At 38.4% G+C, this 17,025-nt stretch overlaps 1 protein-coding gene across 1 annotated transcript; it reads left to right on the top strand.

Annotated features, from left to right (window-relative positions):
- Positions 1-9,182: 9,182 nt before the first annotated feature.
- On the top strand, positions 9,183-9,699 carry LOC118713055 (60S ribosomal protein L31-like). The gene has a single exon (XM_036427408.2). It carries the CDS (start codon positions 9,183-9,185, stop codon positions 9,627-9,629), a length of 447 nt encoding a protein of 148 aa, XP_036283301.1. The 3' UTR covers positions 9,630-9,699.
- Positions 9,700-17,025: the final 7,326 nt, after the last annotated feature.

The following is a 17,025-nucleotide window of genomic DNA, read 5'->3' as shown; positions in this document are numbered from 1 at the left end:
CTGATTTAAAAAGAAAATTATGAGGGCTCTTATTAGCCATAGGCTAATAGCTATTTTTTGTTTGTTTGTTTTTTAACCTAGAAAAGCAATTTCCTGTAGTTTTTATTAAATTCATTAGGATGACATTGGTTAATAAGTTTCAAGTGAACATTTCTATTATACATGATCTGTATATTGTTCATTATCCAAAGTCAAATCATCTGTAATCCTATATTTGGCCCCCTTAACCCTTTGTCATCCCCCATCCACCCTCTTTCTGATAACTATCATACTTTTGTCTCTGTTTAAGAGTTTCAGTTATTTATGCCTCATATGAGTGAGGTCATATAACTTCATATATTTTTATTTCAAACCCAATGGCTAATAAGCCAGTAAAGAAAGCCTGAAAGGACAGTAGATGTAACATTCTCTCAAAGAACCCATTTTGCTCAGGGAATCAAGAAGAAACTATTTCTTAGAGGGGGGGAAAAATCTTAATAGTAATAATAACAACAACAACAACAAAAGACACATATCATGATTAAGCTGAACGAAAGGAGATATTTCATAGGGGAAAGATTGATAAGTAGATTAGAGAGATATAGACAGGTAATTAGACATTTAAAGCCTGGCTAGATGCATTTGGAAGGAAAACAAGATGCAATCAGATTGAACTGCTTTTAATAGGACCACTATATAAGGAAAATACATTTTTTTGTTGTCATTAGATAAGAGAGAATGGGTTTGAATAAAAATAAATTTAATACCAAAAGAGAAATAGTATCTCAGTGAGAAACTGATATAGCTCCCCTAATGGTTCTAGAGCAGTGATTTTTAACCTTTCTAATGCATATGACCCTTTAATACAGTTCCTCATGTTGTGGTGACCCCCAACCATAAAATTATTTTCATTGCTACTTCATAACTGTACTTTTGCTACTGTTAATGTAGGTTGAGAGCCGCTAGCAGGGACACCTAAGACCATTGGAAAACATAGATATTTACATTATGATTCATAACAGTAGCAAAATTACAGTTATGAAGTAGCAATGAAAGTAATTTTATGGTTGGGGGTCACTACAACATGAGGAACTGTATCAAAGAGTCGTGGCATTAGAAAGTTTGAGAACCACTGTTCTAGAGAAATCATTCAGAGGTATCTTTACCTGACTCTATTGTTCATAGTTGTTTTTTTGTTTTTTTCTGTGACCACAATTAAGAATATAATTTTATTATTTAAAATTTATATAATGACTAGAGGCCCGGTGCATGACATTTGTGCACTGGCGGGGAGGTGGGAGTTCCTCAGCCCGGCCTGCACCCTCTTGCAGTCTGGGACCCCTCGGGGGTTGGGCCTAAGTCATCAGGCGGACATCCCTCTTGGGGTCCTTAAAGCTGCCATGGAGGCAGGTGACGCTCCTGCCACTGCTGCTGCATTTGTTAGCCAGGTAACTGGCTTCTAGCTGAGTGACACTCCCCCTGTGGAAGCACACTGACCACCAGGGCGAAGCTCCTGTATTGAGTGTCTGTCCCTTGATGGTCAGTGCACATCATTGTAACTGGTCATTCTGCTGTTCAGTCAATTTGCATATGAGGGTTTTATTATATAGGATTATCGCATTCACATTCAGCATAATATAATAATTTCACATCCAACATCAATACCCATTTTATTTTCCTGCACGACATGGTTTCCCTTTAGTCAGTATGCATTGGTCTACGTACATGTGCAATATGTAATGGGGAATCATAAGTGAATGAAATACTAAATGCTTAATATTCCATGAACTGCTGTTGTCTTATTCTATGGGTAGAGTGGAAGCTATTTATTTTATTTGCTTGTTTGTTTGTGTTTGTTTCCTCTGACACATGCTTATCTAACTTGCAACTCAGGTATAGGTCCTTTGGGTGTGGGCCAACACTCTAAGCACTGTGCAACACTGGCCAGGGCAGGGCCTGTCTATTCTTTATTTTAAAATAAATGTTTTTATTGTTAATGGTATTACAGATATCTGCCATTCTCTCTCTTCTCCCACTTCCTCCCAGTTCCTACCCATCCTCCAGGTCTTCAATACCCTATTGCCTCTGTCCATGGGCTATACATATATGTATATAAGTTCTTTGCTTTATCTCTTCTCATTTCTCCAACCCCACATTGAGGTATGTCAGTCTGTTCCATGCCTCCCTGCTTTGGATCTTCTTTTGTTGGTCAATTTATTTTGTTCATTAGATTCCACAAATAAGTGAGATGTGGGACATTTACACAATGGAATACTATGCAGCTGTAAAAAATAGTGATCTCTTACTGTTTGGGACAGCATGGGTGGACCTGGAAAATATGCTAAGTGAAATAAGCCAAACTGAGAAAGACAAATATCACATGATCTCACTTATTTGTGGAAGCTATTTACTTTAAATAATCATAATTCATCTCAGCTTTACAAATTAGCAACATAAAAGCCTCAATTTACACAGGAAGCTCTCAATTCATTTAATTATTCTATGCCAAGTTACTCTAAGATTTTCCCCCTCAAATTATATGCTAGAGTGCAGACTTCCTATTACTTACAGAATCACTGTCCTCTCTGGCCTAGATAATAGAGTATCATTCAGCACAAACCCACTAGCATTCTGAGACAAAGCCATCTCAACTAAATCAGTCTTTTTGAAAGAGAAAATTAAATGCTTGTGGTGAGCCACTGAGGCTCTATGGAGATTTGTTATGCAATATTATTGCACAGCTGACTCTTACAAATTACTCCCAAACTTGTTTGAGAAGCCACTAAGGGAAATGCCTTCTGTGGGGAGCCTGTGTTAATACATTATCTCTGTTACTTTAATGTTTCTAACTGCTGTGTACTGCAGAAAGAGTGAACAGTGGCATGTTATGTGGTAGAGTGAGCGGGTGGTTTTCAACTTCCCTCCACGGAGAAATGCATGATGAACAGTGTTTACATGAATGGCACGTTCCCATGAGGGTCCCTCAGAATTCTTGGCAAGCTAGCTGTAACTCAACCAACCCTGTCTTTCTAACTCACAAAAGTATATTGTAATAAATGTAAAAGTGACAGTGATAGTGTTACAGAGATACTATTAAATCTACTCTAAAGTGTATTTTAAAAATAATACTATATAATAAAAGGCCAGCAACCATAACAGTGTAACGACCAGACTGACCAATGGATTGACCACTTCTCTGTTCCTCCCCGCAGCCTGCAAGCTTTGATTGCTGGGTAGCCAACAGGGAACCACAGGAAAATCAGGGTAGTAGTGGGGCAGGACTGGGGACTGGTGAGCAGGTAACTGCTATTTTTTCCAGGCTTAATTTCAGAATAGAAGACATAGGGAGCATTCTTGGACCCCAGCCTAGAAAAGCCACTGCTGACTCATTGACCAAGCCACTGAGATTTTAGGGATGTTTGCTGGTACATTAGGATCTGATTAACATGTCAAGTCAAATCTCTACATTATTCTATAATATTTCACACTGCCTCAGACTAAATATCTTACACACTCAGGACTGGCTTCTTGGATATGTGATCTGTGCAATCACACAAGGCCTGAGACCTGGACTGATGCTCTGCTATTATTAATAATTTCTGAACACCAGGCCCCATCTTTTTTATATTTCACTGGATTGCATCAAATTGTGCAGCTGGCCATGTATCTGATATATGTATTTTAGTGTGAATTAGGCAGAAGGCAAAGGGCAGCTTTATTTAGCAGCATGGTACCTCTAGCTTATGCTTTATGATGTAATCACACACACACACACACACATGTGCACACACATACAGCATTAACTTTGCTGACATGATGTTTTTTAACTATGTGATTTAGTATCTGTAGAATCTTGAAAAAAGTGGCTATAATTCTCTTAGTTAAAGTTGATTTACTTGTAAAATAGTTTGTACAGCAATACCTATATTGTGAGGTCTTCAACTGAAACAAAATTGGAGATCATTGACAGGTAGACACAGCTGAGTGAACAAGTAGGGGCGGAGTTTGGCAAGATGGGAGTAAAATAATTGGAGGGAAATGGAACTGCATTAATGTGTGCTGTTCAAATGATGTAAAGAGTTTCCAGTTTTAAAATGTAAAGTAGCTGTCTGGTTGTCTTTGGGGGATTAACTCACTTAATCATCAGGATATTAAATAGTATTATTATTGTGGTTTGTGTATTTGTATGTCTTTTTTTTTTCCCAGGAGTTCAAATTATCACACTCCATGCATAAGGAATACTTTGTAGACCAGAAAATATGTCCAGGATTCAGACCAGCAGCAATGTCCTTAACGTGCTCAAATAGACATTTTGTAAAGTAGGACAAATCAAAGGCATAGTGTTTAAACGTTTGCATTTTCTCAATATTGCATTCCAGTCCACAAAATACACTAACATATCCCTAAGGTGTTTTCCAAAAATATTGCCGCAACATTTTAATATATTTAGATGATAAGCTATATAAGAACATAGGATTAACATTCACCCTGGTTCCTTGCATAAAAAGCATTTTTTAAAATGTTTTTGGCAAGCAATAAATTCAGACTGGAGCATCCAAGTTTACTGGGGACTGGGAAAAGTATGTGCACATAAATGCCTTTGCTAGGCCCAGGATTTAGTTGAGCCATTTCGTTTATTTTAGACCTGCTCAGATAATTGTGACTGAGAGCGCCATTTAATGTCATTTCTACTGCATGTGTCATTAAAGATTGCTGAGAGGTTGTGGGTCTGCAAGAAAACTTACAATTATGTTCTCTAAGATGTGCTCCAATCGGAGAAAGTGAATAGAGTGCAAGAATGAAGGAGTAAGCACTGGCTGAGAGAGACCAGGAGAAGGGTCTCTAGAGACACAGTCCATCTCCATATGCCACAGTTCAAGGAATTTGGGTTCCGTCTTGTGGGTTTATTTAATCTACAGATATTTACTTAATGGCAAACATTGTGCTGAGCACTAAAGCTGTATGGTGAGTAAAACAGGCTCCATGCTTTATGGAATTTAATCTAGTATCTCATTTGGAAAGAAACAAGGGCAGTGCTTAGCCTGAAATATATGAAAAAAATGTGTATCAGCTCTCAGCTAGTGAAACAAAAAATTACTGATCTCTCGCTATAGCAAGAACCGGACTATTTTCGGCAGTATAATTCACATTTTCAGTGATTATTTATACACAGTTGACCATGATATTTTGTGAACCTCTTCAGACCTTGAGAGATGAGAAAATTAAAGCTAGGTGCACAGTAAATAAGGAGCTATTATGTGGTGGGAAGACTTAAATGTCCTCTAGGGCACAAGAATCAAGGGGAAGGATGGAAACCAGCCAGAAATGGAGGGGGCTGCCTTACAATGATGTAGGATGTCCTGCTTCAGGAAGGTGTGCAAACGTAGGGTGTATATTCAAACATGAGGGCAGCAGACACAGTTTAAGGTTTCTCTCATTCTGTGATGCTAGTCATACATATGTCTTTCCCACTACCCCCCTGGTTTTCAAACTAATGCATGCTTCACAAATGACTTAAGAAGCTCAATAAAAATGGAGTTGCTTGGGCCAGACCTCAACTTAAGGAAGCAGAATCTATAGCAATGGGGTATGGGGCTCTGAATTTTTATCTAACCCCTCAGGTCCTTCTGCAATGAACCAAAGTTTGGAACAGTTGTACCCCACAATATATATATGTTTTTTACCTGTGCTTAAAGATGCACTTTAAAGTAGCGCATTTCAAACTCTTTTTTTTTTAAATAATTTTATTCTTTACAATTATTTTGACTTTGGTAAAAGCACAATATAAAGTTCTACCCACTTAACATTTTTTTTTTAAATCCTCACCCATGGATTTTAGAGAGTGGAAGAGAGAGGGAAAGACAGAGGGAAATATCAATGTGAAAGAAATACATCAATTGATTGCTTCCTGCATGTGCCCTGACTAGGGCCCCAGCCAGGCAGGAGCCTCCAACTGAGGTACCTGCCCTTGACCAGAATCAAACCTGGGACCCTTTGGTCCCCAGGCTGACACTCTATCCACTGAGCTTATATTCTGGTTCGAAAATTCAATAAAAAGTAAAATCCATATTTAGGTAAATAATAATCCTATATAGTAAAAACCTAATATGCTAAGTGTCCAGTCATTTGGTTGGCCATTCAACAAACCAAGTGCAATATGCTAATGATATGGCAAGGCTGCTCAACTGCTTGCTATGATGTGTCATAGCAATAGTCAACATACACTGACTACCAGGGGACAGACACTCTGATCAGTAGGTTAGCTTGCTGCTAGGGTGTCACTGATTAAGACTGAGCAAGATAGGCCAGACATGTCCTAGAGCCCTCCTGCGATTCCTTCCCAACTGTCCAACCTCCGAGTCCCTCCCTGGCCCAGATCATGTACCAGTGGGGCCCGGCGGCCTGGCCTGCATCCTCTTGCAATCTGGGCTGAGGAACCCCCCACCAAGGGCATGAATTTTGTGCACTGGGCTTCTAGTAGAACAATAATTTCCCATAGCAACACTTATTTTTATTATATATATAATGAAACAGCCTTTTCTTTTGCATTTTGTAAATAATCATCTGTCTCAATAAATTAATGTCATTCTAAAAATTTTAAAAATATATTTTTTAGGCCTATGGCCTTAGGGGAACTTGAGTTTGGGATAGGAATTTACTGACCCCATTTATACTAGAGCATATCTCCCTCTCTCTCTCTCTCTCTCTCTCTCTCTCTCTCTCTCTCTCTCTCTCTTATACCATCATCCTATCTAATAAAGATGGAACATGCAAATTGACTATAATTCCACAACAAAAATGGAAGTGCCCACTCCTTGAGCAATAACATATAATAGCATAGGCTTGGCTCTAAAGGAGGTATAGATGATGAATAAAATATTATCTGTGCCCTCAAGTTGCTCATCATTTAATTGATGATCTGTGACTAATCCATGGGAAACAAATAGTAGATAATTAAGTGCTAGAGAGATATGGTAGAATACCAGAAGTATCTCAGGCCTAGGAGTTAAGACATTTGATTAAACATAGTTACTGAACTCTCACTGTGTGCCAGGCTTTGTTCTAGGCATTGGGATTATAACAATGAATAAGCCACAATGTTTACTTTCAAGGAGCTGACAATCCATAAAGAAAAAGAAAAAAAATATTTCTTCTGCCTGGCTTGGTATAGCTCAACCTATGAACCAGGAGATCATTGTTTGATTCCCAATATCCAGGGTTGTGGGCTTGATCCCCAGTAGGGGTTGTACAGGAGGCAGCAATCCATAATTCTCTCTTATCATTGATGTCTCTTTCCTCTTTCTTTCTCTCTGAAATCAGTGAATATATATATATATATATATATATATATATAACCAGTCTTCTACTTTCAGATGTGATTAAGACTATAAAAGAAATATGCAGGGCAACACAAATGAAGGATCCTAAGCCAGTCATATAGTGAGGAGGAAGGGACTAAGGGACCTCTGACCTTGGAGATGTCAACTTGAGCTACTGGGGAGAAGGTCCCTAGAAAGAAAGAGCAAAGTTTCAGGCATAGAGGCTCAGGAGCAAGTGAGCTGGCTCCTGGGAGCACTGTGTGTAGTCCAAGATGGCTGGGTGATAGGGAGAATTGGAGAGTGCTAATGGGAAAGTATAAGGATACATAATAATATGTAGGGCCTTGAATAATATATCAGGTCATGTTGACTGTATACTGAGTACTTTGGGGTGTCATTCAAATGTTGCCACCAGCAAGAGTGTCAAGATTATATATGTACTTGAGGAAAAGCACTTGGACTTACAGGTACAAACTGGAGAAGGGGCGATGGATTTCAGGGAATTATCATAGGTTTATGGTGCAGTATTTAAGCAAGAGGAAACCAAGACATAAACTGGGCCTCGGGCAGTGATAATAGAAGCAAAGAGTGAAAAAAAAAAAGAAAACATAAAAGAAAAAATAAAGGAAACTAGAATTACTATAGGATCTAATGATTAACTTACATTTTAATTCCAAGTTTAGTTTGCTACCAACTAGTAGTGCTATCTTGTTTAAGTCATTTAACTTCAGGTTTATCCCAAGTTTTAAATGGGGCTGTTAGAAAAATATGTTCTCTATGTGTTATATCTCTATGTGTAAAATTTTCAAAAAGTATACAATTTTCTCATGAATACTTCACCCTGCTTAAGGAGAAAGGTAGGGAGTAGTATCAAGATAAGGTCTGTCAATTGTTTTGGTCCTGAAAATTGTTGGCTCATATTTTATATTTTTATTAAGATGGGTGTGAGATCTGAAAAAATGTCAAACAAAGTAAATTAAATTATTTTTAATGTGGCATTAATTTTAATGTGGATATACTGTTACAGCTAGGAAGAGAAATGTATGTATCCCCATTCCACAGCCCCTTTCCCAGATCTCTCTGTGTTCAGTCTTCTGATTTCCTCAATGGAAACTCATTGTATCCTGAGCCTTGTACCCTAAAGAAAAGTCTGATTTTCTATACTCTGATATTGTCCTTTGAAAACATGTGTTGTGGTTGTTGGATAATGTGTAGCTCGCTGTAGATATTAACACTACTTGTCTCTGGAAGCTGACTAATGTGCTTATTTTAGGTAGCTCATTCCTTTGATGGTAAAGATTTTGTGCTGAGAGATATGGAGTGCCAATTTTGTAGAGAAATATTGCTTATGCTGATTTGTATGGCTGGACATTTAATTTGATGTACTTACAGTTCAGCAAAATTACTTGGTTTTTCTTTTGTGGTTCAAGGGGAAATAGATTTCTATAGAGTTTTGACTATTATTAAAGATTATAGGAACTGGGACCTAATAATAATAATAATCACTACCATTTATCAAGTGCTTACTGTGTGCCAGAAGTTATCCCAAGTTGTTTTGGACAATATTTTTGCACATTATTTCTTATACAATCACTCAGGAGGGTAAGTACATTATTTTTCCAGTTTCTAAGATGAGGGAACTGAAGCCCACAAACTCATTTACCAACCTAGGTTGTTCTATTTCACAATTTCAAAGTACTGGCTCTCTTTATGCTCTTACTCCTCCTCCTCTTATTCTTCATCTCCTTTCTCTCTGCCCTTGCCACATTCTATCTCTCATTTCTCCCTCTTTCCTTCCAGTCTTCCTTCTTTTTTCCTCTACTTCTTTATTTAGATAAACAAGAGCAAAGTACAATGACATAGAATAGCTATAACAAAATAGTTATGGTGAAGTACTTAAAAGGCACAATTAAAAAGGAAAGGAATTCAGGTCTTTCTTTCCAACTACCGGGCACGTTGGCTCCCGCAAAGAAGGGTGGCGAGAAGAAGGGCCGCTCCGCCATCAACGAGGTGGTGACCAGGGAGTACATCATCAACATTCACAAGCACATCCACAGTGTGGGCTTCAAGAAGCACGCTTCCCGGGCCCTCAAGGAGATCCGGAAGTTCGCCATGAAAGAGATGGGGACCCCCGACATGCGCATTGACACCAGGCTCAACAAAGCCCTGTGGGCCAAAGGAGTAAGGAATGTCCCATATCATATCCGGGTACGTTTGTCTAGAAAACGTAATGAGGATGAAGATTCATCAAACAAGCTGTATACATTGGTCACCTATGTGCCTGTTACCACTTTCAAAAATCTACAGACCGTTAATGTGGATGAGAACTAGTGCTGATGGTCGAATAAAGTTATACAACTGCAAAAAAAAAAAAAAAAAAAAAAAAAAAAAAAAAAGGAAAGGAATTCAATAGCCCATTTAAGTGCTTTTGCCTTTCAGTATGTATAGTGCAGGTGAGATGCTACAAGTGTTTCTCTCTGTCGCTTTGTCTTTAGGATTCAACACGTTGTCTTATCCACCATCCAGCAGGGATATAATGTCTATCACACAGAGCTTTGAATCGATTACAATGCTGGGAACCTCAAGGTATTGACTGAAGATTGGGGGTGGGGATTATTTTTGATTGAGAACATAATTACAGAGTCCAACTTAGCAGAGTTTCACAACTTTGACTTCTAATTGCATATATCCAGGTCGAATGCACCCTTTTATAGGCACATGATAGCAAGTAGATGGTTTCCTCCCCTAGACTCCATACCCAGATCCTCTAGCAAAGATCTTCATCTCTTTTCTAAGGCAGTAAGAACAAAGGCTCTGATCTGGATATGCTGTTTTCTCAGGACCAGACTGACAATGGTCAGAATATTTGTCCCCAACACCTGCCACCCAGAACTAAAATCTGACCATCAGAAAGGTTTGTTTGCCCTTAACTGTAAAGGGCTTGTCCTTTTTCCCAAAACGAGTATGCTAGAGATGAACTGCATCAAAAGCTGAGAATGAACATGTCAGGCCCAGGCAGGCTGATGGTTGAACTGAGATTCTTTCTAATGTAAAGAGACAGGGAGGAAACAGGAGAGCATAAAGTGATGCTGCTAAGAGCAGGATCCTTGGGGCAGAAGCATGCTTTGCAGGGGAGACAGAAAGGAAAGGAGCTCGTCAGCCAGACTGTGAACGTCCAGTTACCTGCAGTGGGCTCTGTGTCCAGAATTGAGGTTAAGTCAGGGTTTTGTTTGCTTCTTAACATAACTTTTTAAAGAATCACACCCAATTTAGAAAAAAGAAAGAAACAAAGAAACAAAAAAAGAAAGAAAGAAATGGTTAATTTGTAGGACAGGGCCTTGGAAAATAGATAATTTTACCTGGTAGTGTAGGAATGATCAGATGGTCATTACTACATAAAAATAAGCATTTATAGTGGATGAAGGTATAGCTTTTGGAGTCTGTGTTAGTCTGTTGAGGCTGCTACAACACACTACCACAGACTAGGGGCAGTTGTTTATAAACAACAGAAATGTATTTCCCACAGTTCTCCAGGATGCCTATTTCAAAGCTGGGAGCTCTTGGGGGGGTCTCTTATAAAAAACACTAATCCCATTTGTAAGGTTACTACTCTTAAAAACCAAGGCCCTACCTGCTAATCTCATCACCTTTGGGAGTTAGCATTTCAACAAATGAATTTTGGGAGAACACAAACATTCAAATCATAGAATCCAACTGCTTAAGTTTCAAATCAAGCACTGTGATTGACATCTGTCTAACACCTTGCCTGTGACTGAACATCTCCAAGCTTCAGTTTCTCCATCTATACAATGGGAGCTGTAATAGAATCTCACCGATATATGTTTGAATAAGACCATTAATGTAAAGGAGCAGACATAATGGCTAAAGAAATGTTGATTCTTACTGTTTTCATTAATCTATTGGCTTCAGAAGGAAATATTCAGGAAAGTTAACTGAAGTGGAAATAAAGCACAATTAACCCATTGTGTATTTTGCCTTGTGCCAACTGGGCTGTGTTCTCTTAAAACTGGTTACCCCAAAGTGTCTTCACATGCTTCCAAATTAGGATATTTGGATCTAAATTTAAAGGAATTTTTTATATGCAAATACAGCCCTACAGACAGCATCTTCTGCCCTCTTCTGGTTTCTCCAAGAAATTCTAGTATATGTAAAAACTAAATAGAAACTGCATTGTTTTTATTTTATTTTCAGTTGATGGACACCCACAGTTTGCTGTTTCTCCAGTTAAAGCTGAGAAAGAGTCATCTGTAATATAAATATGGGTTCCCAGAAATCTTTTAGATTTTTCAATAATTTGCTTTTGAAATGGAGATTTCATTCTGGTATTCTATTCAGTTCCCATTCTAAGACCAGCTCTATATGTCATAAATGCTAAATAAATAATTGAACTGTGCCACAAATTACTGCAGAAACTAAAATCTGAGGCCATTATAATTCCTGAGTTAATTAATCAGATGTTTAAAATAGAACTGGCCTATGAGAACCTTTGATTACAGAAAAAGCCTGGGGCCAAAAGCTTCACTTCCATTAGAGATTGTATTGGTTTTTAACTAATTTTTTTCAAGCCTTCAAAAATTAAATAAAAGCATAATTTTTATAGGTTGGTCAATTCAGGCCACTGACAGCTGAGGGTCTTCCATTTTTCTCTTTTTAAGTGTGGTGTCGATGAAAATCCGTTTGCTATGCCTTTGAAGGGCAGTATTTGTAGATACCTGCACAAGCTCACACTCATTCAGAGAAGGCATGGTATGGCAAAGGATTTCCTATTAGAATGCAACACCAAAGGGGAGGTTTGTGTTATTTAGTACAAGGGAGCCAGAGGACAGCTTGCTTTTATTGGGAGGCAGGTAGTGGGGGGGGGGGGGGGGGTTCCCTGTCACCGGGGATCCACATGTTCAAAGACATTGCTAATGAGGGTCTCACACATCTTAGGGCTTCCCCTAGTGGCAAAGGATTAGCCAAATTGTATGAAAGGGACATTGGGTCAGAAGTCCAGTTGTCATGAGGAGCAAAAAGGAATGAATGACTCAAAATGAAAGCAGCAAAGCATTTGTGATGTCAGCTGCAGTGTTTTCTTAGATAGTGTAATTCAGGTGTCACCAAAGTTGAAGAGTCATAATCCAGACCATCATTTTTCCACCCGTTATAAATTGCTAATGTCTAAAATTTACATCTTTTCTAAGTTACTCCACCCACAAAGCACTAAAAACTTCTATAGCAAGGAACTTTGCTTAGTCAAGAGGACACAGGATTTAAGATTATTATCATGTCTAAGCCTGTAGGATTTGGACAAAGAAAAATTATGGGAACATTTTCCTTTACTGAATTAAAAACACATCCAAAGGATACAATGATTAAAAGTGTTTAACTAACTCTAAAATCTAAAGTATAAAAATGGAATAAGGCATCAGAGGGAGGAACAAATGCTAACCTCTGACAAATCTGACACACTTTCAGGAGGAAAAAGGAGTTTTCAATTATTGTGATTGAGATAATTGCTTAAATATTTGGGAAATAACGTCATATACCAAAATATATTCCAGCAAGGTTACAAAGTTAAATATACCTTAAAAATGGAATGAGAAAATAGTTAAATGTATACTACTAATATCTATATATCTATATCCATATCTATATATCTATATTGGCATTTTATTGAAAGTTTACTGAAGAAGATATATAGTTGTATTACTCTTAGTGTTATAAAACAAAACAAAACAAAACAAAACAAAACAAACCCAGAAACTTCTCCAGCTATTTAAAGTACTAAAAGAATTTACTAAGGGATATCAGCTCATAGGATCTCTAAGACAATCAGATGACTATGACGTGAAACTATGGTGCTAAGAAAATCTCCCAACCCATGCTGTATCATTGGAGCAGAAAGGCAGTCTCACACTCCTAAACATGATACCAGAGGGCTTCCCCATGGATTCTAGAGTGGGCCCCAACTATGGAGCCACTGTCACTGCTGGTCTTGAAAGCTCTATGCCTCTTGGCTCTGCTATGTCAAGAAATGGATGGATTCCATGTGAATTCTCTTTCCTATGTCTTCTCCCAAGTGGAAGACTGAAGCATGTGATGGAGTCTGGACCACCTAGGCCATGTTCCAATGACCAAGGAGGCTGGGAAACTGAGTCAGCTTAAAACCCTGATGTCATTCTAACCTATAGGTCATTCCCCATTCACATGCATGTATCCTTTTCATCTTAGAGATGCCTTGATGGAGATGCTTTTAAGTCTCAGGCACTACGTTTCTATGGTTTCACCAGGGTTGCCAAGCAGCCGTAGGTATTTACATAGCGTTGCATCCATATGTGTCCATGTAGACTGCCAAAGGCAGGCTGCTCAGCTCAAGGTTAAGGAATGATTTCTGAGACTCATTATCCACACACTGTCCTTTCCGTACAGACAAGATTAAGGAAAGATCAGCCTTCAAATGACATAGAAGGTGTCGGATGCTTCTGGTATTACTAGACTCCTCCTATATTATCATTTACTGAGTTACTGTGTATATTTTAGCTGGGTCAGATGCCACCCGGTGTGATTTTGTTCCTGGTCTTCAGACAGAAGAAGTGGCTGGAATTGTCAGTGGACTGGTAATGAGCCCCGCTTTTTAGAATTTTTTAAAATGGTGTCTGAGGGAGATTTGATGATGTGTTAGTCCAGTCTTGTCTCAAACTTCCTATTAAACCCAGAGAAGTCATGTCACTTTCTCAAGGTTACAGAGCTAGTTTGTTGCTGAGATGGGGCTTGCCAGCTAAGGATATACTGCCAAGAGAAATGATTTAAAATAATTTATATTATTTTTTATATTCCTCCAAATAACAACACATGTCAATTAGATTCATGTCAGACCCATTATTCACTCTGCATCCACAATCCGTCTTTCTCAGGATTAATGATATGTATAACAGAAAAATTACAGGTTTTATAGTTAGGATATATAATGCTTAGGGTACAGTAGAAAAGGCCCTATATTAATTACATTCCTTCTGGCTTATAATTCTGACTTTTTGTATTAGGATTTAAATGTTCCCTAAATGCAGAGAATTAAGGGAAAAAATGGAATTGTGAATGTCATTCTTGGATGTAATTATATTCTTTAAAAAAATGGCATGAGTCATGTCTTAGCACCTCAGCTTGTATAAGATTTATACCTTCTATCTTTTATAACATACAAAACAGGCATTTAAAGTAAAACACAATATGGTTGCTTGCTCTGGAAATGGAAATCACTCAGGTTGCTATGCCTGAGGGAGTTTCTAGCTGTAATAGCAGCGGCAGCTAGCACATCTGGAAAGCGTACTGTATCCCAGGCAGTGTTTTGATTACTTTCCCTGCATCAACTCCATCTTCATAGGTCCTTGTGAGCTAGGAGCTCTTAGGCTTCCATTGCACAGATGAGGAAAAGGAGGTACAGAGGTTGGCACTTTGGTCCTAGCACTCCTGAACAACTCCCTAGGTTGGGAGATAGTTCTGTCACATCCTTGATCTTTAAATGACACCTGCACGTACTAGTATGTAACACTTAAATACTCAGGCCATTCCTCCTAACTTGGCTGCGGCTATACTTGTCTGGGGTTATAGTTCTTTCTTCTTTCCAAGTGAACTCCTATTGAAACATCAAGGCTCTCAGAGGGCAGGCTTGCCCTCACATGAGAAGAGATAGTACACAGCCCAGTACTCCCTCAAAAGTAAACAGCTCTTTCTCTTCCGTGGGGAGTCAGTGGGGCAGCAGAGACAGGCCATGGAGACACGGAAATGGAGCTCCTCCAAACTCTAAACAGTTTTAAGTGAATAATGAATATATAGCAATCGGAAGCTGAATTCATTGGGATATTTTCCATTTAAAGTGGAAAACAAACAAACAAACAAAAACCAAAAGCGCCTCACTTGGCCTTAAGCCAAATAACGGAATTGATTAGCTCCCAGACCTGAAAAGCATAGCCATCAGGTTTTCTGTGAGTGTGGTTGTGCCCTAGTACTCAGTGTCACAGAACATGGTCTGTGTCCCTCTCTGCTTTCCCTCTCTCTCCATTCCAACTCAGGCAGCCCCTTTCCTTGCTGTGCTAAGATAGGATGGCCATCAGCACCTGGCAACTATCTTATAAGCTGATCTCTCCCAATGAAAAGAGAACTTTTCTGCCCAATAATTCTAATCAAAGTCCTGAAATAATGTCTTTGGATAATTTAGACCCACAAATTAAATAATATACTTATTTTTTTCCTTTTTGTCAAGGCGTGATCATGAGCTCCCTTGGAACTATGGTTAAAGTCAGGGTTATCTGAAGGGCTGAGAGGCAGGAGGTATATTTTACCAAGGGGACATCAGACTGTTGTTTTAGATGGAAGAGGCTCTATTTGGGGCAGACAATACAATGAACATCTACACAAGCAGTGTTCTATGGGCAAATAGAGTGAGGAACCAAGGCGGATGGGTGGTTTAGCATCAGAGACACTGAGTCCAGGAAAAATAGTCTTTTCTAGATTATACTTACTGTTCAATTATACGTCTCTATGATTCTATTGCAGCCAGCCAGGAGATTGTACTCATTTTTTTGTTAGCCTAGAAATCAGGCTTTCTTGAAATAGGTGAATTGGGAAATCTCTTTGCTGTACAGAAAATATTGTTGCTGTGACAATTGTCGCAATAGAGGCCTGCTTGAAATGAGTCAGGAGTAGACAGGAAAAAACAGTAACCCCAGTCTCTGCTGTCAAATAAAGCAAGGCACAGGCAGCTATGAATTCTTCTACCCCAGTTTCTCCTAGAATATCACACACACACAGAAGCACACTCAAATAGAGCAAATTATCATTTCACCAAAACATAATGAGACAAAAAATAAATATGCCTGCTTCCATCCAACAAAAATAGAAAAAAAATAGCTCCAAAATTTTTAATTAACAGTATGTGTCAGATTGTCTTGACTCACTTGTGAAAGAAAAATTGCAGCATTGCTATTCAGATTTAAAGTATCATAAACAGAGGTCTCCATGATACGTGAGGATCAGCAAAAAATGGACCCTTTGTGCTCAGCTGCACACTGGCGAGAACGCCTGTTTGCTTGCCAAGGGCATGGTTATGTTGTGTTCATTCCAATATGTCCTAATTTTATATCCCTCTTCTCTTCTCATCTTTGTGCTCCCTCTCTCTCTTTCTCTCTCTCTCTTTCTCTGTCTCCCTCTCTCTATCTCTCTGTCTCTTAATGTTTGAAAAATACAATAGAATTGTCTTCTCAGCATAGGGATATTTGCATGTGTTAAAATTAAATGTTCTATTTTAAACTTGCAATGCAGTCTCCTTTTAATTTAAAAAGAACATGTCAGAACATGCATTTTTTCCTCTCCTCCTAAAAGAAGGAGGAATATACAAACGTGAGATCTTGAAAGAGGCAAAAATCAAATTGTAGGGGAAACAAAAAAGAAAAAGAAAGCAAAACATGTGAAAGCCTTACTGATTCTATTTGAGTTGAAATCTCTCTTGAGATTTGATATGAAGAACTACAGCACAAAGAAATAACAGCAAGAACATACATTTTAGAAATAGATTCTTCTGTCTGGAAATTACTAGGAAAGGCATTAAGTCCCCTTTTAATTCTGTTTCCTGGATGCTATTAACATAGCATTTCCAGTTACTAATACCTATATGTAGGTATACAAAGCAAAAAATGATGACAGTAGCTAAGATTTTCTTAAGAAATTA

The sequence above is a fragment of the Pipistrellus kuhlii genome, unplaced genomic scaffold (genome assembly GCF_014108245.1).
Source record: "Pipistrellus kuhlii isolate mPipKuh1 unplaced genomic scaffold, mPipKuh1.p scaffold_m20_p_9, whole genome shotgun sequence".
NCBI lineage: Eukaryota > Metazoa > Chordata > Mammalia > Chiroptera > Vespertilionidae > Pipistrellus > Pipistrellus kuhlii.
The sequence above is the reverse complement of the archived record's forward strand: the minus strand, read 5'-3'. Positions and strand labels throughout refer to the sequence as shown.